Source organism: Buteo buteo, chromosome 5 (genome assembly GCF_964188355.1).
Source record: "Buteo buteo chromosome 5, bButBut1.hap1.1, whole genome shotgun sequence".
Taxonomy (NCBI): Eukaryota; Metazoa; Chordata; class Aves; order Accipitriformes; family Accipitridae; genus Buteo; species Buteo buteo.
Genome location: NC_134175.1, coordinates 25,035,661 through 25,058,611, shown reverse-complemented (window position 1 = coordinate 25,058,611; position 22,951 = coordinate 25,035,661). Strand labels below are relative to the sequence as shown.

The 22,951-nt window shown below is 52.5% G+C and overlaps 1 protein-coding gene across 13 annotated transcripts in view; it reads left to right on the top strand.

The window, feature by feature from the left end:
* The first annotated feature begins 41 nt into the window (after positions 1–41).
* The window catches only part of NRP2 (neuropilin 2), a 93,887-nt gene continuing 70,977 nt past the window's right edge, over positions 42–22,951 (top strand). For 2 of the 13 annotated variants that reach the window (XM_075028224.1, XM_075028217.1), the window contains exons 1-4: positions 42–281; positions 371–986; positions 1,295–1,439; positions 15,558–15,735. In XM_075028224.1, coding sequence (XP_074884325.1) covers positions 1,364–1,439; positions 15,558–15,735 — 254 coding nt within the window. In that variant the 5' untranslated portion in view covers positions 42–281; positions 371–986; positions 1,295–1,363. Of the gene's footprint in view, positions 987–1,294; positions 1,440–3,582; positions 4,034–15,557; positions 15,736–22,951 lie in introns of those variants that run through there. The other 11 variants (XM_075028225.1, XM_075028222.1, XM_075028228.1 and 8 more) reach the window with 8 other exon arrangements.

The following is a 22,951-nucleotide window of genomic DNA, read 5'->3' as shown; positions in this document are numbered from 1 at the left end:
CAAGCGCTGACTTGCTACAGCACCTGCAGAGCCGAAGGGGCAGCCTCTGGGCTCGCCCTGCAGCCGCTGCTTTCAACCGCAGGTTAGCAGCCACGGTACTCCCCATGAAAAATTAACCGGGCAGCTTGCTAATTAAGCCACCTCTACACTGGAAGTTTATGGACTTGAATGCAATGTGCCAAACTGCTTTCTCCAAGTTGGGGTATTGGCCTGCTTTTTGAATACGGACAAATTCCCGAGCAAACAGTCTGGCTGAAGACGAGGGCTAATGGGATGCTAAGGTAATTATTGGCTATTTGTGGCTATAAAATGAGATCTCATAATCGTGCACCTGATAGACTAATAAAAACATTTTATATGATGCACTTAGAGCTTTTTAGCTGAGAATCTCAAAGCGCTGTCTGGAGGAGGAGGACTGCAGCAAGAAGTCTGCGCTCCTGCGAGGCGTCGGGAAGACAACCCACACCGTCTGCCCCCGTGCCCCACGCTCCCGCTCTTCGGGTATCCTGCCAAAAATATTTGAGTCCCTGCTCTCCTGCTGACTGACAATACTTCTGGTTTTATCTAGGCTGGGTATCATTTTCCTCCGCTCTCATTCCTAACCCTGTTTCAGTCCTCCCGTGTTGTTTTCTCTGGAAGGCTGTCAAGTTCTGCATTGGAAATAGTGTGTTCTGACATAAAACTGGGGGAGATACCCTGTTTGTCCAGCTACTCTGGAGCCCAGAGACGATTACAGGAGTACATGACGCCTTGGTTTTAATTTTATTTTCTTTTAAATCAGGATTGAGAAAGGCTCTAAGGAGAAGCTGGGGGGTTTCCTGCTTTACAGACACCTCCTGATGGTCAGTTCATGGTGTTATAAGGACTCACTTAGAAAGAGGAAGCTGTGATTGAAAATAAATGAGGCTGTATGATCAATGTTGAAAAGGAGCTGCAATTAGAGGGAAGAGAAAAGCAGAGCTGAAGAGTGCCAGGGAAAACCTGAGGTACGCGGGCCCTTGGGTCAGCAGCAGGGAACTAGGCACTGTTTAAGGAGGCGAAGGCTTTCTGCTGGAAGGGAGGAGAGAGATGGGGGAAATTTCACTGCATCACAGTTCTGACTAAGGCTTGGGCTGCAAAAATGCTTCAACCAAATTTAATGCAGATGGTACATTAAATATTACAGTACCATTAAATTACGTAGTCTCATTTTCATTGAGGTTTTGTGGATGTTTCTGACATAAAGATATGGAAAAATGCTGCAGTTCCTGATGGGTTTGGCGAGTGCTTACTCGTGGGTTTTGAACACCCACAGGCGGACTGAACAGACAGCAGAGCCCTGAGCCCTTTGGCAGCAGCAGGACTTCCCCAGCATGGAGAGCTGATGAGGCCCAGCCTTGCCTGGGGCATGGAGCAACGCCCACAGCAGCAGCAGCAGCTGCCCCTGGAAACAGGCAGAGGTAAGTTCAAGGTGCATAGCATCACCTTGTGCTCAGTTCCTTCAAACCTGAGATTGGATCTGAGTCTTAAATGCTCCCCAAAGAAGTATTTCTCACTCTTTTGTACCTGAGCTGGACTAGCAGGTGTCACCAGCTTGGTTGTCATCCTGTCCTGAACACTTGCGGTGGTAGAAACTGCGGTAGCACTGCCTGGTATTTTAGTTGTGCCTTTCCTTTCCTGAGAGCGGCGTGTTCTGGAGAGGAGACTTGAGATCTGACACTAAACACAGGGCTGGATTTGTGGAGAGCTATTGAAAAGCAGCCGAGAGAAACTCCGTGGAGCATCAGGTAACTATTTCCCATCACCGTTTTCTTTCCTAGGGTTATCTTCTCTTCACTCAGTAGCAGCTCAGAGCTGGTATCAGTTCAAGGTCACATTTGCACTCTTCTATTGACCTTAACCAGGGGAGACTCTGACTAAATGTAATGGGAGAAAAATTGCCCCTGTGCTGTATGGTGCGTGAGATGGGGCCGACTCTGGTTAGGGCTTGGTAGCCTCTTCCTTTTCCATGCACATCTCAAGAGAGGAATGATTCATGCTGTGGGTTTATATTACGCTCCAATATCTGTGTTATGGTTTGCAAGGGCTATTTATACACACAAAAAATCACACTTTGCTAGCTTGATAGTAGTCTAACTATAAGCAAGTAGTAAATAATAGTTGCATAATTCCACATCAAAATACAATAAATAAGGCAGTAGACTCCGTTGCCACTGGCTTTGCATCGACTTCAACAGGTGTTGGAGCACATTTGAGCCACAGAAGATGCAAAATCAGGTATCAAAACACACAGAAGGAAGAGGAATGCTACAGCCCTCAGGGTAACGGCTGAAATATCAGATCTATCTGTCAGGCCAAATCTGTTGCTGTCAATGAACTTCCACTGGCCTCAGAGGAACTCGGTGCGTTTGTGTTGTGTGCATGCGCTCAAACAGGTTGGCATCATGATTTCATTGACGTGAGCTGGTGATGCTACCCGTAACTGATAGACAGCAGAGTACAAAATAATTAGTCTCATCACCCTAAACGAGTACCAGTGAAATGTTCGTACTTTCCCTCTCACCCACACAATGATGTATCTCACTTCTGCCACATGCCAGTATCTCTTCACTAATTACCAACTTAAAAAACCTGAGGTAATGTAGTTTTAATCCCTTTGTCTACTGCGTATTTGGAAGTTGGAATCTATAATCTAGGCTCTGATCAACCACACGAAGGATTTGGGTATAAGTAGCTTTTTGGTGCGGGGTTTTAGGGCTCATTTCACTTGTGTGCTTTGCAATGTCACCTCTCGAACGGGATGGAGGTGCGAGTTAGCCCCAGTTTGCCAGGTACCGCCTTTTAAGCCTGTTGCCGTCCGTGAATTTAAGCGGCAGGTAAACGCAAGGTCCCGGCGGTTCCAGCCCAGGCGGGGAGTCCTCGCCTTGTCGGGGCAAAGGCGAACGAACTTTCTGCGCACTCTTACGGTGACTACGCGAACGCTGCTCTCGGCTCCTGTTTTTAAAGAGCGCCGTGGGAGACAACCGGTCGGGAGCGTGGAAGCCAACCGTGGCGCAGTGCCGGCGAGGTTTTGCATTCGTCCCCTGCAGCAGCAGCCTTTGCACCGCAACGCGGGTGTCAGAAGCGAGGGAGCCCGCTCTTCCCGCTCCGGCGCGGCGGCTCCGGCCGAGGCACGGCGCTTCTGGGTCTCGGCCGGCAGCGGCGGCAGCCCACGAGCAGGGACAATCCTTGTCCTGATGCTCCCCCATCTGACAATTTCTGGGTGTCTCCCTTCGCGTGCGCACAGCCCTGCTCTTCCGCGCTTCTTTCCATCGGTTTTTTTTTGGTTTTTTTTTTTTTTTCCCCGAGTCCTGCCCGCGCCGCGAGGCCGCGAGCGCTCGGGGAAGGGGGCCGCCCGCCACCCCCCCGGCCCGGCGCCGCAACCGGGGACGCGCCCGACACCGCGGAGCCGCTCCGCGCCGCCCGCCCCAGCGCTGCGGGAGCCTCCGCGTTTCCCCTCCGGGGAAACGCGGAGGCTCCCGCAGCGCTGGGGCGGGGCGGGGCGGAGCGGTGCGCGGGCGTGGGGGGGGGGGGGCGCAGGGGGGCGGCGCCGGCGCTCGGCGCTGACAGCCACATGCCGCCCTGCCTGAAAAGGCTGCGAGGCGCCGGCGGGGAGGGAGAGGAGGCGCAGACGGCGCCCCAGCCCGCACCGCCACCGCCGCGCCCCGGGGGATGCCGAGGCGCCGGCCCCGCGGGTCGCCCTAGGGGAGAGGCGTTCCGCCGCCACCGCCCGCCCCGCAGCCCCGGCCCGGGGGAGGCCGCCGCCGCCGCCCCCCGCTGAGCCCCGCCGGAGCCGCTCGCGAGTGGGGCGCCCACGCGGGGCGCGGCGCGGCGCGCTCGGGGGAGGGAGGCGAAGCTCGGCCCCGCAGCCTCGGGTGGTTTGGTTGTTGGTTTTGCGGTTTTGGTGGTTTTTTGGTTTTTTTTATTAATTTCTTCCGAAGGATGGATACGTTTCTTCTCGCGTGGGGATTTCTAGGGCTGTGCTTGCCCGGCTCCGGAGGCACGGCGGAGACAGGTAAGGCGTCCCCCGGGGCGGGGGATGCCCCCGGCCGCGCGTGGGCGAGGGAGCCCTCCCCGCCCGCCCAACTTTCGGGTGCCCGTGCGCGGCCGCGGGCGCACGCACAGAGGCTCTGCCCTGCTTCGGGCATCGCGTAGGGAACAAATGAGGGATCGGCGGCTGCCGCGCAGCTTTCGCAGTACGGGGTTCGGGGAGGGGGGCTCGTGCGCGTGGCGGGGATGGCGCAGCCCCCGCCGTGAAGGGGTGAGGGGACGGAGCCGCATTGGAAAGTTGCGCGTGGTGGGGTTTTTTTTTTGGGGGGGGGGGGGCACGGGGAAGGGAGGGGAAGCGGTAGGGACCAGCCGCATCCCGGGCGCCCGCATCCGGCTGCCCGCGGCCCCGTGCCCGGTGGCAACCTCGGGAAACTTTAGGTAAGAAATGAGAATCATCTGGCAGGGAGCAGGCAGGCGGGAGCCGCGCTGGGAGCGGGCGAGGCTTAACGGCGGTGGCGGCACCCGCCCGTTGGAGGCACTCTCCGGGCAGCCCCCCGGGAAAGCCCGGCCGCGGTACGCGCGGGACCCGCGCTTAACTTTGCAAACGCCGGGGCGTCCCGGGACCTGGCGGGTTCGTGGCAGGTCTGGGGGCGCGAGTGTGTTCTTCTGGTCCTCGCTTAAGAGCTAGGCTGGGCTGTCAGGGGGCGCTGGGAGGAAGCCCCGGTGCTGGCGTTGCTTCGGCTTGGGGACGGGAGAGGGGCAAGGGCGGGCTGAGGCTGGGCCCTCTGCTCCCCGGCCACTGGCTTTGGCTCCGGCTAACGGAGGCAGCAGGGTCCCCACCTGGAGGAAAAGGATATGCCTCACCCCGCCGTCCACCGCTCTCTTGGGGCTCCTTCTGCGGTCAGCAGCCCGGGCGCTGCCTGGCGGGACGGTGGTGCCAAGGCAGCAGCTGCTGAGCCGTGGGCTTCCCTTCCCGTTAGTGGGGGCCTCGGGACGGGCCTCGGGACATGCCTCGGGCAGCCCGCGGGGACGCAGGGTCCCGAGCCGCCGTCTGGCCCGGGCAGCGATAGATGGCAAGGCGCGATGTGCGTGCGCGGGTCCCTGCCTTTCCCCCTGCCCCGGAGCGGCGTGGCCACCAGCTCCCCCTTGAAAGGGGAAGTGGGAGAGTTCTCTGCCTCCTGAGAAAGTCCCTCTTTTTTTGCAGCAGCGAAGCACAGACGTTCCCGGCAAACACGTTCTGTGTACATTCAGTTGCCGGTTGGCATCGCCTCCTTCCTTATGGTGACAGAGGAAAGAAAAAAAATCCCATCTTTTGTTCAAATAGGAAAACAAATGAATAGGCGCTCGATGGGGTGAAGAGAAAGGGCAAAGTCCTGGGAGGCCCGGGCTGAGTGCAAGAGTCTTTTCAGATGGTCCCCGGTGCAGGGGCAGCGTCTGGTCTCCTGGCGTGGGTATTGTGCTGAGGCGGATCGGGCTGAAAGCTGAGTTTCGCTCCTGAGGGTGCACTGGCCGGCCTGGCTGCGATCCCTGTGGCTGCTGAGCCTGAGTGTGTGCCTGTGTCCCTGCGTACACCTCCTTCTGTCCTTGAGTGGGCTCGGGATCAGGACTTCTGACTGGGAAGGGGTTTCCGACTGAGGCCATTCAGTCGCTGTAAGAAATGTTTATTTGAACGCGGGGTTTTCCCGGCTAAGCAGAGCATCACATGGTGTTGGAGCCAGCGAGGAAGTTGTTTCTCTGCGGCTGTTTCCCAAGACGTTGTTGTGGCGCTGCAAACCCGGTCAAATGACTTTATTGCTAGCCCAGCGAGCAAAGGTATGGGGTAACGGGATGTGAGCCTTGGTCAGACTATGCTCAGCTCCAGTAAATTAGCCAGCCTTGTAAGAAAAACATGCCAGAGGTAGATGGATTTATGTTTCAGTCTGGTGTATCTGAAAGCCTTCCCCCATTATGAAAGTCCCTCTTAAGGTTCCCTAAGGGAGGTTAGTAGAGAGAGGAGATGTTTTTAATAGACAATAATATGATAATCCACATGGAAAAAAACCCTAGTGCAATATTTCTACGGTAAGAGATAAACAGTGCAGCTGCCAATTTGTATGTATCCAAGCAAACCCTGAGATAACCATGGAGGGGAGTGGGTGGGAGACCCTGGAAGATAAATCTGAAGGCTGGATGGCTGTGTGTTTTTCATCTTCCTGTAAAAAGCAATCAAGTAAGAAAGTAACAGATTTGAGTGACCCAAGTACTGAGCTGTTCAGATGATGTTTATGCAGCTCCGAGCAAAGCTCACTCTTGAAGCCTTCCGAATAGTTTGCTTAAAAGCTAGCATCTTCAGTAATGGCTTAGGAGATGTGCCAAGGTGGGGAGGGGGACCAAAACAAATTGCTGCCGAGCAGGCACACGGCCGCACACATACAAACACGAGCACACGCACCCATACAAGCATTGAGTGTAATGCCTTTTGCCCATTGTGCTGTTAACTCGGCTCTTACTGGGAACAAAAGCTTTTTTAGCCTAGGAATCAGACAGTTGTCAGGAGCATCACTGAAAACGACTGATACAAGCTCAGTGGGGGGCTCTGACCCAGGTTAGGATGCTGCATTTTGTTTTCCTAACTTTCCTGCCGCAGAAAAATCCTGGTGTGTGGTGTTTGGAGTGACAGGCAGGCATACTGGTCCCAGGGGGCTCTACGGAGGCATTTCCCATCTCCCTGCCCTGCTCCTTCTCACCCCCCAGTCCCCTTCCCGGTGTTTACTCTGTATTTGGTACCTCGTGCGTGTCTTAGAAGGTTAAAATGAGAAAGCAACCCGCTATGCTGGGCTGGAGAAGACAGCGCTCCCCATCCCAGCAGCATGCCGCTCTGGGCAGGCGGGTGGGTTGGTTTCCTAGCAGAAACCTCCAGTGCCGCCGGGCTCCAGGACATGGTGGCCTTGTATTGCAGATAGCCTGAGAGGAGAAAGCATCCTACATGGGGTTTAGGAAGCTGTCAGGTTCAGATAAGGCTGGGATCCTATCCTGTGGGACCCCCAGTTGTATTAATAAGGAAAAATTAATTTTTAAGCACTGGGATTGCTGCCAAATTATATGACCTCTGACAGACCAGCTGTGCTAGGAAAATAAATCGCCTATATCTGAGACCTGTGATCCTATCTGAAATCGAAATAATAGAAAAAGTCGGCTTTTAGCCACGATGGTGGGGGCAGCAGCCTGAGAGCAAACTGGAAGCTGCTAAACTTGCTCTCCATTGTGCGGTGAAGTCACTGCCACTGCATCCCCATGGGATCTCAGGAATACAGTTGTCTAATCCGGGAAGTGTGGAGAGCTGATGTGCCTGCACACACCCAAGCTGGGGCTGAGGGTGTCAGCATGGAGGTGGGGGCAGAAGCAGGGTGTGAACGTTTCCAGCTCTACCCTCACGCCGTAACAGCCCTTTGACACATTTCTAATTATAATACACACACAGACAAAGAGGTAGCTGGGCTATTTTCGAAATCTCTGTCTACACCCTGGTGGAAACCGCAATACTAGCAACAACATAAATCAGGGCTGTTGCTAGCTGTGTTGCACACGGCTTAGCGCTACAGTAGCATGGTTTTAATCATACTCAGAATCAAAGGGTCAGCCTTCTCCCTGCCTGAGCCAAATCACAATCTCAGAAGGCCAGATCCTGAGCCAGGCTTGATGCGGGTGCAGTGAAAAGACACAAGCACAGACACAGAAGAGAGAGTTGTCAGCACGAGGTCAGCAGGCACAGGGCCAAACACTCGAAATCACAACTCGGATCTGTAACCCTTTCTACATGCAAGCAGTGTCCATGGATCGCATGGGGGAGGACAGCTAGGGTAACGCGGGGGGGGCAGGGGCCCCAACCACAGCCTTGGTGAGGCAGCCTCTTCCCAAACAGGTTGGGGAAAGAGGTACAAGCAGTGAGTCGGCATGCAGAATAGCCTGAAGTATTACTTGCAGGGATGGATGGCTGCAGAGAGACTTTCTGTCTGAATGCTTTTCTTCCTCTCTTCATACTTGATGAGTCAAAGAAAATGGGCTCCAGAGATGAAGTGCTGGGCTCTGGCTCTTTGAAACCTGCCCTCATTTCTCCCCATGCATTTGAGACAAAGGCAGGACATCTGCCCCAGCTGTTCTGGTGCGTCACCCTTAGCTGTGAAGTGCTGTCCGTGTGGGGCTTGAATGCCTGCCTTTCTCTACGTCCCTCCTAGGAAGACGGTGAAGCCAAAAGGACACTGTCCTTTCACTTTGCTTACGTTTTGTTGAAAGGCTCCTGTGGACCCTGGTTTTTAGGGAATGCCTGTGGGGAGAGGAGGGAGGAAAACCCCAACCCCTTGTGCATGTAGACACATATACACACACTTAACTATCTCCCTGGTTCCTCCTTTCTCTGCACAAGCACACAAATGACAACCTTTTCTCTCACGCACAGAGCCCCTCCGGTCCCCCCCCCATCTTGCTGCCTGCCACGCACACGCTCCTGCATTCTTCCCTTCCCCACGCTCTCCTTCACCCCCCAGAGCCCCTTGGCAACTTTCTCCCTCATGCACACCCCCAGGCTCTCCTGCTTCCCTCTCTTTCTGTTTGACCGCTGAATATGTGCTCAGCAGGAAACAATGTGTTTAAGACACTCGCCAGAATGTGTAATAACTTTGGCGTTAGTAGTGAAGCTCAGCAGTAGCTGGATTTGAGCAAGCCATCGTAAAGGCTGAAGCCGCTGCTACTCAGCGGCGCGTGTGGAGGGAGGCTGCGGCAGGGCCTCTCCCCGAGTGGCTCCGGAGGCATTGCTTCCCCTGCCGTCCCGTCCGGTCCCATCCGTGGGGCTGCCGGCCACCAAGGCACCGGGTTTTGCTCTGCAGCTCCAACAGGGCCCCTGGGAGGGAGGGCTGAGCCAGGGGTGTTGCAGGATTCGGAGAGGCTCTGCCAGCCACTTTGGGAAGAGGCAGGAATAAACTGCCGTTGCCCGGTGGGGAAAGCCAGGATTCAGTTTCAGAACAGACCCCGACAGATGGGCTCAAAAGGTGTGAGGAAGCTGGGAGGGTGCGGGGGGAGATGAGGGATGAGATAGGCTTTTTTTTCCTTTTTGAAATTGTCATAATAACAATACTAATTAGTATTTCAGAGGCATTGAACACCTTTCATCAAGCCTGAAGCTCTTCAGAGAGGACCCCTAGTTGAATCCATGGCTCTTTCTTCAGTGTGTGAAATTAGAAATGTCTCTTGCTTTTCCTCCATGCCCCTCGAACCAGCCTGTTATTGATAGCATTCATGGGGGTGGCTCAGCAAATTGTTTCATCCGCATATTATTTCCTAGTGTAGCCTATAGGTAGGGTGGCAGGCTGCCATGCAGGAAGCCTCTGCTTTATTTCTGCCTCTGCTCTGAGCCTTCAAGCTTCCCTGCATCCCCGTTTCCCTGCCTGCAGTTCTGGCAACATTTCCTCAGAAACTGCCCAACCTGCAGCATGAAGGTCTCCTGAAGCCGTCACCTATTCCTGGGAGATGGCAGTGTGTTTCCACGAGACTTCAAACCCTTGGGAGCCTAACACAGAGGCAGGAGAAACAGGCATGATTGCTGCAAGTTCAATATGCAGTTATCCCTCTCCCTTGCACGTGCACACACGCACTCATGAGCTCTCTCGAATGATTACTGGAGTAGCCAGGAGTTGTAATTCCAGAACCACTGATGACATTCGCAGGCAAGCCGGGAGAATTGTGTGCACACATAGCTATAGAAAGACTAACACTATTAAGTCGTTTGCCCTATTGGAATTGCATTTGCCTGTGATATAAGATGACAATAACAAAGTTAACAGAGGTGGCACCATGTAAAACCAGGATATGAAATCTCATCAAAGATACAAGGCGGGGCGGGAACCACCAAAACCCCAAAGTGGCAACATTAAAAGGTCAAGGTTGCCACTGACTCAACTGGTACAAGGCAATGCTGGCCCCTGGAAGGTGGCTATGCAGAACTGCAGGGGTGGAAATCAGGTGAATGCCAGTGATTTCAAAGCAAATTACCTGGATTTGCATGCAGGATTTGGCCTTCTCATTTTCCATAGTGAAGCTTGAATAGGTCTCTCTTTCAGGTTTCCACTTAATTCTGTGGATTAACATGGCAAAGAAAGTGCAGGTATAAGAAATCTCCAAATCTCCTTTTCTCTCTTCCTCCCTCCAACAATCCCTTCTTATTTAAAAATAATTTTAAATGATGTCTTTCTGCAACAGCTCACAGCTAAAATGTTCCATTTGCTGAGCTTTCCGGTGTTCCCCTCTCACTGCTGTCCAGCGCTATAAAGTGAATATATTGCATCCCTCCCCAGATGCTTTAGGAAGTGGTCAAACGGCTGCATTCCTCAACTGATGGATTGGCACGTTCCTTTCTTGCTTAAGCCCAGACAGTGTTTTTATGAGCCTGTCTCGTGACAGGCCTGAGACACTTTGAATCAAACAAATCTTCGTTCAGATCACAAAAGCAGTCTTTAAATTCTGCTTTGCTGTGCCTCTACTTTTAAGTGAAATTTCAGTTAAACTGGTAAAGGCCCTTGATGAAATGTTCAGGGGACTTTCCCTGGTTGTGTGAAATCCCAAGACATGGATGTGGGTACTGCTCTGGGATGAAATGTGCGTGTAAGTGCTTTGTGTTGTTTGGGTGTGTTTGTCCATTAATTTGTTCAGGAAGCCTTTGAAGCTTTATCTTGCAATCCAAAGCAAACACGCTTCTGCTAAAATGATCTATGCTACTGGGGATAAAATATCTAATCTTGTTAGCTTCCTCTGCACTATGTCTCTCTCCTTGGCCAGTGGCTAAGATGTATCATTTAAATCGGAGAGTTCACATCTGTGTTCCTGCCTGATGCGAAAGTTGTGCCATACGGTTTGGGGTGAGACCCCCTGCCACGTTAGCCCTGCACAGGCTCTCGCCTGGGCCAGAGTCCGGGGACTGAGGCAGAATAAACGTTAACGGTAATGAATCCTTGGCAGAAGAGATGTGTTTGTCCCCTCCATGCCAGGGTTTGGCAAAGTGCTTGGATGCACATGGACCTTGAAAAACTTTGCTTATTGAAGAGCTGTTTGACTTTGATGCGACTGAAACTCAGGGTTTGCTGCACAAGGGCTCACACCAAGTTCAGCAGCTCTGAGAGCAGTAGGTCATGTGTGCCAGGACCCATATTTTGCTGCACTGTCAGAGGGTTGGCAGGGCAAATCTCCTCTGCCCAGCACTGAATCCCAGGACATAGAAATCTTCGGCAGTGGTTGGATGAGAGTGTGGAGCTGGGCTGTGAGGGCCTCATGCGAAGAAGAGAAATAAGCGACGAGGCTGGGCAGTGCATCCCTCTGCTGTGGAACTCCCAGGATCTCTCTCCCTTGCTCCTTTGCTGCCCTCGAAGGCTGCTCTTTCCGAGCAGCACAGACAGTGATGCTGCCGCTTGCCTCTAAGGCAACAAGAATGCCTTAAATTTTGTGCGCAGCCCTGAATTACATCCCCAAAGTAAACTGAACCCAGCAGATCAAAACACATGATAGTTTTCTGCTGGACACTACAAGCTCTGAGAGGCTGTAGTATGTGTGTTTGTTGTGAAATGGGCCTCTCTGGTGATGATTATTTTTGTTACAGGCAGAGTTGGCTTTAGTTTCTGTGTTGAAGGTCCAACAATAACAGTGAGCCCTGCTCTCCTGGGGTGAGGGAAATCCAGAGGGGTTTAATCGGCAGGAAATTCAAGTAGGAGAACGCTCTGCTCCCGGCCTAAGGTTTCAGCATGCACTGATGAGCTGCAGAGCTGAAAAACCCCAAGTGTGGGTGGAGGTTCCCGGGCCCTGGCTGTTATTTTTGGGTCCCCTGAGTAATGATTGCTCATTGCAGCCTGGGGGAAGCAGGGGCAGACTTCGTCAGCCTGGATGTCTCCAGCAGGTCAGGGCAGGGAAAGAGGAGTCTGCCCCTCGCAAAGGGTGAGGAGCTCAGCTGCTGATACCCATCTCCGTGGGAAACTTTGGAGTTGCCTGCCGTATGCTGCGGCGTTTGCAGGAGTCTGCCCTCGCGAGCTTCTCCAGGTCTCCCTTTCCCATTCCTATGGCTTGGTTGTCATCCTCTGGTGTAGTTCTCCTGTTGGGGTGGTCCTGCAAGGAGAGGATTGCTGGGATAATGTAAGTCATGTGGTGGGTCTTAACAAAGGATGGGATCTGAGGATTTCCCATCCTGAAGCCAGCCTGCTCCTACTCTGCCAGGGAGTGCTGACCTCTGTAGCCTCCACTGAGGATCCCAGCTGCTCTCCCATGGCCTCGCCATCGGCACAGTGCTCCACTGGCCCCTCCACCGTGCGGGCTGGCAGGGGCCCCAGCAGTTTGCTTTCAACGCCTGCGTTTTGCTTACTGAGCAATGGGGTGTCCCACGCACCTGGCAGACTTGGCTTATACTTCAGAATTTAATTTTAATTTTATTAAGTGAATTCAGGGCTGGCAAAAGCTGCCAGAGCCTATTAGCTGTGGAGCACGTCTTGCTTCCAAAGCATACAGCCTAGGCAGTAGCCATGTCACTCACTTTTTTCTTTTTTTTCTTTTTTTTTTTTCTTTTTGCATAGATTCAATGCATCAGTTTGAAAGGACATACTTATGTAGAAGCTTGACCCTCTACTGTGTACAAAACGGGCCTGATTTTATATGGAAAGCTAGTGGTTGGCATGTCTGCTGAGGCAAGCCGGCCCCTCTTACTCAGGCAGTCCTCACCAGCAGTTTAACTTGGGCACCAAGCTGACCTGAAATTAGGATCAAGCCCAGGGATTTCCTTAGCTCAGTGCCGCTGACCTGCGATGACCTCACAGGGCAAGGGAGAAGTTTTAAGATCAGGGTAAGCCTGGGTGTCTGCTCCTGAGTTCATTTGTCAGGGAAGAGCTAGAGCAAGCTGGAGCCTGACACCCCTGTTCACATTGCAGTTCCCCTCTAAGTGGTTGAGTTGCAATGGCTCACAGAGTATTCATAGCATCCAGCGCAAGTAAGGGGCTAGCAGCTTCTGAGTGGTGGGTGATGTTGGTGGTATCAGCCTAGCGGGTAGCATGTGTGTGAAAGCTGGAGAGACGGGGAGGGGATGACGAGGTGTGGAAGGATTGACTGTATTTTCATTGCTTCGAGACTTTGCCCTTTCCAAGAAAAATAATCTGCAGCTTGAATATTTCTCTTTGCTGGAGCGGGTGGACATGTGTGCAAACGAGGTGTGAATTTTTATGAGAAGGTGTGAAAGTGCGTACATGAGTGAAGTGTGAATTACACATCTATTTGTACGTTGATGTCAACAAGTCCGTGAATTTCTTCCTTCCACGTGAATGTCTCTCTTTCTCTCCCCCTGAACCCACATAGACACGTGTGTGGGCAAATATGCCTTGCTGAGAGAAGAGATTTGTGCAAGAACGTAGGTTTGTAAATGTTTGTGTGTTGAGCAAGCTCTCCTGTGGAACAAAACCAGATGTTTTTTGGTACTCTCAGCTCTTCCATGGCAGTGTTGCGATTTTTCCCCTCTTATTTTTCAGGATACTTACAGGATTATTTTAAGAAAAAAGGGAAAGCTGCAGAGCTGCCTTTGGGTGTGTGAGAAGAAAGTTATTTTGAAGAATGAATGTGTTAGAGGGCATGAAAAACATGGGGGAAACTGAGACAGTGCTTTTTCGTGGTGAAGGAAGCCTCGCTTCCCCATGAAGGGCCCTCCTGCTGCCCTTGTTCCCGCACAGGGCACGTGCATTTTCTGCAGGCAGCGTGCAGGCAGCAGGTTGTTTATTCAAAGTGCTTTTTTCCGGGAAGCATTACCACCAAGGGGTCCTGCCTCGCTCCTGCTGCTCACGTTAGCTCTAGGAAGAGGGCAGTTTGAAGGCAGGCTGGGATGTCCCCACCGAGAGCGGGCAGACTTGTGACAGCCTGGCAGGGGCCACTCCTGGGGCCTCACGGACCCCATGGCAGAGGGACAGAGCCAGACCCGCAGCGTGGGGTTGAGCCCACACGAGCACTGCTTTGCTTCTCCTGGGTGGTCCTGGGGGTCTGCAGCGAGTGCCGCTGCGGGAGGGACAGGAACAGCCCTCGGGGCCCGGGCAGTGGGGAGCACGGCGGAGACCCTCGGCCCACAGAGCCAATGGGGTGTGGGATGTGTGGTTACTCTCCTGGGCTGAGGGTGATGCTCCTCCTGTGCCTCGGCTTCCTTGGGGGCATGGGATGTGCCCCAGGCCCATCGCAAGGTGTGCACACGTGGGCCCTGGGAAAGCCCACCCGGTGCGGGACTGGAGCCCTCCGGGTCTGTGGGGAGGCTGTGGGGACAGCCTTGCAGTGGGGACAACCCACGAGGGTTTGTGTCCCGCGTTGTACCCCATTGCTTATTGTCAGGGAGGGGAAAGCCTTTCTGCACGTGGGACCGGGGTCACCTCGTATGCCTGCCAGCCTGCCTCGTGGAGGGGCTTAGGCTTGTGCTGGGTTTTGCCCATTTTGCTGTTTTTTGCCCATTTTGCTGGGTGTGAAGAGGCAATGCTGTCTTCCAGGTGCAGCTGTGGCAGCTTGTGGGGCCGTGGCGCTGGGACAGGGCAGGGTGTGCAGCGAGGGGCACGCAGTAGGGGACCTGTGGAGAAAGGGACTTGGATGGGATTTGTAGTGCATTATCAATTGACCCTGTGATGCAGATTTTCCTCCCAGCAAGTAATGCAATAATAAAATTGATTTGCAGCGTTCATGAGATTAAATGTTTTTTTGAAGATGAAATCACCCTCTAGGGCCTGTTCTAACCCAAAGCTGAGAGTGCTTCCTCTGCTCACCATGCAGCCATTGCCAGTCATTTGCAGGCTAGCCCCACAAAACCACCACTGCTGACTATTCGCGTCTGCAATTCCAACGGCTGGGTTAGCTTGAAAGGTTTCGGGAGGCCAGTCTGCCGAGATGGGGTCGTGGGGGCACGCGGAGTTGGGGAGGGAGAGCACAGCAAGCAGAGAGGGGCTGTCACGGGGCTGCAGGCCAGGGCCAGGAGGGCCAGACACTGTCTTCAGCTCTGCCACTGGCTGCGCAGGTGGGCCTGGGCTCGCCATCAGCCCCGCCATGCCTCAGTTTCCTTCCTTGGGAACAGCAAAGCTTTCTGTGCTCCTGCAGATGTATCAGATTTGTAAGGTCCAAATTTTGGTGTCTCCTGGGACAGCTGTGGGAGACTGTCACAGAGCAGCTTGCAAAGGAGGCAAAAGAAGGGATAAAATGAGGCAGCTTCAGATGATCTGATATCGGTCTGTCTCTTACTTTATGGCTCTGTAATTGCCTCGGCAAGAGCATTTACTTCTCTTTTCTAGTCTGTGTGAAATGTGGTATGTAAGTGTGGCAGGAGGCGGAGGGGAATAGGAGTAGGTTTGTTGTGTAGAATAATTGCCCTTGCCCAGAGATTAACATGAAATATTAGAGTACCAAATGGATGTCAATGGCCTGGAGAATGGCCTTTATCAGACCACCCCTAGCAGTAGCCCAGAGGGACCGGCTGTGTGCAGCTGATGCCCAGAACCCGTACCAATGCCTTGTTCCCTTCTGTGTCTCTGCAGCTCAGCCATGCGGGGGCCGCCTGAACTCCAAGGATGCCGGGTACATCACCTCCCCGGGGTACCCCAATGACTACCCCTCCCACCAGAACTGCGAGTGGGTCATCTACGCCCCTGAATCCAACCAGAAGATTATCCTCAACTTCAACCCTCACTTTGAAATCGAAAAGCACGACTGCAAGTAAGAGCCTTCCTCTTCCTCTAGTACACAGTCACCTCCTCTTCCCACTTTTGCCTAGCGTTATGGGCCTCATGCTTCCTTGTGTGTGAAAACAAGCACCGTCCTGAGCCCCCATAGTGCTGCATCTCATTGCCTTTTAGGGGCAAGTGTGCATCGACCGACTGGGTGGTTGTAAGATGCTGCTTTGGACACATAGGATAAGCCTACTCTGCATTGAACTGGTGGTTCTTAACTCAGCCTGATATCATCTGAAAGCAAGAGTTAACTGGCTTTCAACCTGAGTTTCACTTTGGTTAAAAGGTAGCTTGTTTTTTTCTATGTTGAAGTGGCCTCACTGTCTTTTTAAACTGTGCTGGGAGAGCAGAGCAATTTCCTGGCGTGTAACTAGGCAGAGGTATGGCATAGAGAGCCCTAGGGCTGGAGACCCAGGCTCGAGCCATGTGAGGCTCAGGGCTTGGGGGTCTGAGCTGTTTGGGCTGGATCTGACTTTCCACAGTGCTTATTCTGCTGCATTTGGTAACCTGGGAGTTTGGTTTTGTTTGCTTTTTTTCCTCTTTTCTTCTAAGAAGGGACTCAGAAACTAGATGTCTGGGAAAAACAATTAACAACTAGTAAAGAATAATTAATGGCATCAAAGGGCACTGTAAAAGGCTGAGTTAATAACATGGTCTCAGCAGACATATAAACCTGTGTGTTTAATCTGGAATCCACAGCCAGCTACAGGGATGCCTGAGCTGTGAAGGAGTTTAGGGTCTCCTAAAACGGGCCTGACACAGCAGTCTTGCCAGACACGCTGGTCTTGTTGATTAAAAGAGGGTTATATATGGAGAGGGGAACTCTGTTTGCAAAAAGGACAGAGGGACATGGGAAGCATTTATGGGGCTGTAGAATCAGTCCTGTGGAGAACAAAGAATTCAGCATGGGTTTGATGATGTACTGAAGGTTATGAAGTGTAGAGCTGGATCCTCAGCTACCATAAATCAGTGTAGCTCCTCTAACTCTAATGAAGGTGTGTTGATTGATGTCATTGGGGATCTCATCACCCCCTACAGATAAAGCCTGGGCTAATAAGGCTTTGAGCACCATGAACTCTCCCTGAAGTCACTGTGTGTGCAAGGCGTTTAGCAGGATCAGGCCTGTGTTTAGAGAGGGGAGAAGGCAGAGAAAGGCTTAGTGTGGGCATGGATGAACACAACAAGGCATCAGTGGTAGCGCGCGTGAGAATGATGGTTGCTATCAGATTTTATTATTGCTTGCACAGGATGAACTGTATAGCCTTCTCATAGCTTATGCAGTTGCCCCAAATTCACAGTAATAAAGGCTTTATAGACCTATATTTGCAGTCTGCAGAGTATGTGATATGTATCGGGCAGGGCGATGTTGTGTGTGGGACAGGGGTTGAGCTGGGCAGGAGGGACTCCAGCTTCTCCTCCTCCAAGGTCTCAGGCAAGCAAAGCCATGTTGGTCAGAGAGCTGGAAACCCCCCCAGGCACCTGGCTTTTCCTCCTCATGTAGGAAGCTGTCAATTTTAGCTCTGAGCACCTTGGACAACTTTTGACATGTTTTGCTGCCTGTGAGAGAGCAGGGTCTGGTCCTGAGCTGCAGGTGGTGTGTGCTGGAGGGGCTGCCTGAGCACTGGAGATGTTGTCCCTTTGCTGCTTTCTACTTTACCATGGCAGATCTTCCGAGTGGCTGCTACATGGTCTTACTTTTTCCCTTTCTGCATATACGTGCACAAGGGAGCCTTTAGTTGAAGCAGAAAGGTTGGAGGGGTTTGGTCCCCCGTGTGGGACATGAATGGTGGAGGGTTTGTCAGGGTCTCTGATTCAGTTCAGCTCCTGCAGTAACACTGCTCTCTAGAAACAGGTATTAACATTAAACTGCTACTGAAAGTGAAGTTCGCCTGCACCTCTATCCCCTCAGCTGCCACCTGTATGCAAGTGAAACATCACAACAAGATGAACAAGGGTTCATCCACAGTGCACTTGGGCTTCTGCTGGCCGCAGGTATGAGCTGGGAGCCAAACTGACTTTGGGTGCCTGCTCCCCAGAGCCAGCATTGCAAAGGAGTGGGTTTGAAAGAACTTCACGGACAGTGCTTGATAGAAAGCATGACAAATCAAATGAAAACAGTGCATGATAAACACTGCCTGAAAGAAATTGATAGGAGGGAGATTTTTTTTTAAGTGACCTACCAGAAGGAGACAAGTATTAACACTGTGTAATTCTTGGGCATTAAGCAGTACTAATAGGTGACCATCTAGTAATGAATCTCATCCAAATGTCAGAGGGTATTTTATGAAGAAGCAAAGGCCTCATTGCGGCTGCAGGTGGGAACCTTAATAGGAACAGGAGTTCAGCATCAAAGAAATAGTCTCAGAGCAGAGCCTTTCTTTTGACATCTGATCATTAATATAGAGCACATTCACACAAAGGTGACAGGCTGATGAACCCCATTGTGGCACTCTTGTCTCTGGACAGACAAGGTTTCCCCGTTCTGGTATTGCTACCTGGCAGCTATTGGGGCAGGAGTGGGGCCTGTCTGTGCTTCCAGCTGCCAGAGGTAAACACTGTAACCCCTTCCTCTGTTGCTTCTTCCTTCGACATTTCATTTTACCTTATTAGGCTAAAGTTTCTCCGTCATAAAGCATAACATTTACAGTCCTAAAACCCATGCTAAGGCCTACAAAAATATCTGCAAAAGTCTTTTTAGTTTCACTGTGTCCTTTCTGCCTGCCTTGTATCTGCTTTAGATTTCCCTTTGGGACAGGAGGCGTTTCCTGCTGTTTGTACTGTGCCTGGCACCCTGGGGACCTCTGTGGAAAGGTCAGTGATTTCCCCTCGCCAGGCAGCTGGCCGGAAAGGGCCTGCGTACCTGGTGCTGCCCGGATGCCGGAGCGAAAGCTGGCTGTGGAGGGCAGCTTCAGCAGCTTCGCAGCTTCAGCAGCCGGCCCTCCCTGCCTGGAGGGCAGGAGCATCAGCCAGGGATGGGCGCCCGGAGGTGGCAGCCAGGGGCGGTGGCTTCGTGCTGGTTGTTGCTATTGTTTTTCTGGAGGCACATCTGGGTTTTTATTTTTTGGCTGTGTCTAACTGCATTAAGAAGTAACTGCACGCACACCCCCCCCCCCCCCCCCCCCCGCTTCCTTCCTCCCTCCCTCTCTCTCTCCCCCCACCCCTGAGGAAGCGCCTTACTTTGGGAAGGCACTTCAGGTTAAGAAAATTGGCCTTCTCCAGCTGTTGTGGCTCTTGTGTACCAGCACAAGAGGGATCCCTGTTGCAGGAGAGTGGGCATGCTGTGACAGGGAGTATGGGACTCGGGCCGTTGTTCGCACTGTCCTGCAGCCGTGGGGCCGCAGCAGTAATGGCAGAGCCAAAAGGGAAGTTTGATGCTCAGATAAAAGACCTGCCAAACTATTCGGAAATAATTGTAATAGCCTGTCTGCTCACCATTTCTTCCTCTCTGTGCTGCGAGCGCAGCTGTTGCTCAGGCACCGCAGCCCCACGCCGTTGGCATCTGCTCTCTGAACAGGGAAGTGGCATCCAGTGGAAAAGAGCATGCTGCTGCTGCTGTGGCGAAATGTTTCCACTCCCTGCTTGGCATGGCAGCTGCTGGGCAGCCTTGTGCATGCCAGGGTTTATTTGTGATCCCAGGAGCGACCTGAACCCTTTGCAATAGGTGTGCAACAGGGGTGGCTGTCCCGCAGCTCATGCAGTCACGTAGCTGAGCTGCCCGCTCCTTCCTAATTGTCATTTTGCTGTTCTGTCTGCACTGCTTGCTTGGAAAATCCAGGTCAGAAACCTCAGCTCTGAGTGAATCACTGCATTTATAACCAGCCACCTTTTCCATTTGTGCCTCCCTCCACTGCTGGGCTTCTCTTTGGACTCCCTCCTGAGATTGGCTACTGACTTTGCCATTCCCGGCCGCACTCGGCTGGCTCTGCCAGAGGATTAGGCTGCTGTTGAGTGTCGGGACATTGCTGTACACATATGGCAGAGGCACACTCCCTCCAGACTGCAGCGGATGGGCTTGCGCTCCCTCTGTAAGCAGAAGACTTTTCAGCTGAGTCATAACATCTGCCCCAGAGGAATGTTTTTTTTTTAAAAAAAAGCCCAACTGGTAATCAGACCATGCCAGCGGTTTTTTCTGTAGCCCTTTCCAACGCATGCTGCAACTGGATTGCGATCGGTGGGATCCCTGCCTGGGTAGGATTTGGGGGACCGCTGCCGTGGCTCGCAGCCCCCTCTGGTGGCACATGCCAAATGCTGGCAAGGGTTTCTGGAGACAGGGGCCCGGGGCTCCAGAAACAGGCAGGAGCCAGCAAATTGGAGACAGCCCGGAGCTGCACAGTCAGGCTCATCCTCCTGACTTTGGCTCCCCATGTCAAGCCCTGAGGGTTTCCAGAAAGAGGAACCGGGGCCACCATAATGAGGAAATTTATGCAGTTGTCACTGTGACCTCCTAAGTGCCACGGAGGTGCCAAGAGCGTTGAACCAAGTTCAGCATCCTGGTGTGTGCTGGATACCAGGCAGGCATGGCAGGAGATGCCCCTGCTCCCAGCCTGAAGGGCAGAGGGACCAAGGTTTGGCAAAGGAAGACACCACGCTCCCAGCGTCTATCCCGCAAAGCGCTGCCTGCCAGGGGACACTGGCGGTAACACGCTGGTCTTCCCAGGCCACAGTACAAAGGGTGAGGCACACGGGCTCGGCTAGCCAGTGTAGGCCTCTTACGGCAGCGTGGCCGTCTCCTGTGCTTCCAGGAAGCTGAGCACTGGAACAAAACAGGTCTGCATCCTTCCTAGAGAGCAGCAGAGATGCTGGCCCAAATCCCTTGCTCAGGAGGCGGGGGGAGCTGCAGCCAGCCCCAGTGCCCACAGACAGGCAGGCGGCTGGAGGCTGCAGTATTCAGCCTGGCTCTCTTGACCATCTCCTTCAAAGGAAAGCATAATATTGCAAGAAGCCATCCTTCCATCAGCGAAGGTTAAGAGTAGACAAAGCAGCAATTATGGACAGCTAATTAGTAAATGCTTTGAAAAGTATGCATAATTAGCTTGTTAGTAAACATTTTAGAAACAATGCCGTTCATCTTGAGATTGGGAAAATGCTTAGAAAAGAGAAAAACATTTAGAGCACTACAGAGCACAAGGGCTTGGGGGGGTTCTTCGCTGGGATGCAAGGGGAAGTGACAGCATCTCCTGCAACACTGGGGGAGTCGAGCTTTAACTTTGCAGAGAGGGGAAGTCAAAGATGAGATGTTAAGGAAGGCATTTGCTTGCTCATACATTTGTGGCATTGGTAGCCAGAAGCAACATTTCTAACGTACAGGAAATAATTCAGTCTGGGTAACACGACACTGCAGCTCAACTTGTCTTTAAATGAGCTTCTACTGTTTTTTAACTCCATCCAGCGTCCACTGTATGGTTCATAATTCCCGTCAAGCCCAGGTCATTTTCTGAAATGAAACATCAGTGAATGGTCTAGCTGTGACGGCGTTAGACCAGCACATGAGTTAACAGCTCAAGGTTGTTCGCATCTCTCTGCTGCCCATCTGCAGAGCTGTGAGAACTCTGCTTGCTCCACGGCTGTGCTTCCCTATGCCCCAGAGCCTCTCTCTGTAGGGACAGACCAAGTCCAGGTTCTGCAGAAGGTGATGGCCCCACCGGAGCTCTGGTGGGGTCTCCTGCGTCCCGCCAGCTCACCAACATCCGGTGCGTAGGAGTCGGATCTGGTTTTGCACCTTGTTTCCTGTTGGCATGATGACAAATTGAGGGCCAGCTGGTGACACTGGGAACAATAGCATTAGAGATAGAGACCTCTCCCCCTCCTTCCTGCTAGCGAGGAGGAGGAGGAGGAGGAGGAGGAGGAGGAGGAGGAGGAGGAGGAGGAGGAGGAGGAGGAGGAGGAGGAGGAGGTGGTGGTGTACTGGCTTCTTACTCAGCCTCTCTGGCCAGCAAGGGAGGGAGCAGGACCTGTGGGTCCCCCACAATGTCTGGGGAGGGTGTGAGCACAGGGCTGGCTGTGGTGACTCCTCACTAACTGGCTTCAGGATCCAGATAAAAGTGTCAGAAATGTGTGCCTTTTGTGAGTGTGCAGTGCAAGCTACGCTCCAGCTCTGAGCCCCTTGCATCTTTGCTGACCCTGCTTAGCACGAATGCCATGGGACAGTAGTAGAGCAATCCCACTGAAAGGGCCTGATGATAACCACAGCATTGAGATGCTCGTGCTTTTAGCAAAGAGCCCAAGGCCCTTGGCTGTCTTTGCAACAGTGCTCCAGCTCACTGGGTGACACCAGGTGACACCATTCACAGAGGCTCATCCCAAACAGGAGGGTCTCGGGAGCCTAAATGTCTGTGGGGATGTGAGTCCCTGTCACTTATTTTGCATCACACAGTGGGTTTAGCAATGCTCTTCCCCGTCACAGGTTTGCTGTCTGGATGCAGGAGTTAGAAGGTTTAGTGAATGTAAGGAGAGTGCCAGAATGATATTAAAAAATTACATCCTTTTTTTTGATAAAGACCAGATGTAAAGCCCAGTAAAGGCAGCGGGAGGTTTCACCTTGATTTCCATAGGAACTGGTTTAGGCTTTTAATGAGCAACTGTTTGCTTTAGCTACATGCAGCATTTTTAATGGGTATCATCATCCCTATTGTCAGGCTGTAACAGGGGAGTGGCAGATTTGCCAGCAATACTAGGTCTGGGAGTTGTGAGATTTGGGTTATTCCCCATTCCTGCTTTGGCAAATCACTTTAAATTCCCTGCCTTATAAAGAAGAGAAGACCTGGGCATCTGCAGGCATAAAACCCAGTCTACATAGCAACAGTGCATTGCATACTCCCCTCCAAATGCTGTTGTTTAGCAGCATCACACAGGAGCAGGTCAGAGCACTGCAGATGACGACTGGTTCATTCCCAGCCTTTTCTGGCCGGGTGTGAATTCTGCAATTAAATATGAATGCAAAATAAAAAGAACAGACTGCAAAGAGCAGACTGAAAACAGAAGAAGTTTCTGGTTGCTTTTGGCCAGAGCTCAGCACAGAGCTTATTTGAAAGAATTGGGGGAGGTTAGTTTTTAGTCTGAGACTAGTTCTCCGTTTTCTTTAAATCAAGCGGCTGCACACCACCATTGAATGGCAATGTAATAATATGTTGCAAACCACAGTCTGGTGATCCTGGAATTCCTTATAAGTTAATAGCAGTCATGGTCCACTAATTGCAGCTAGG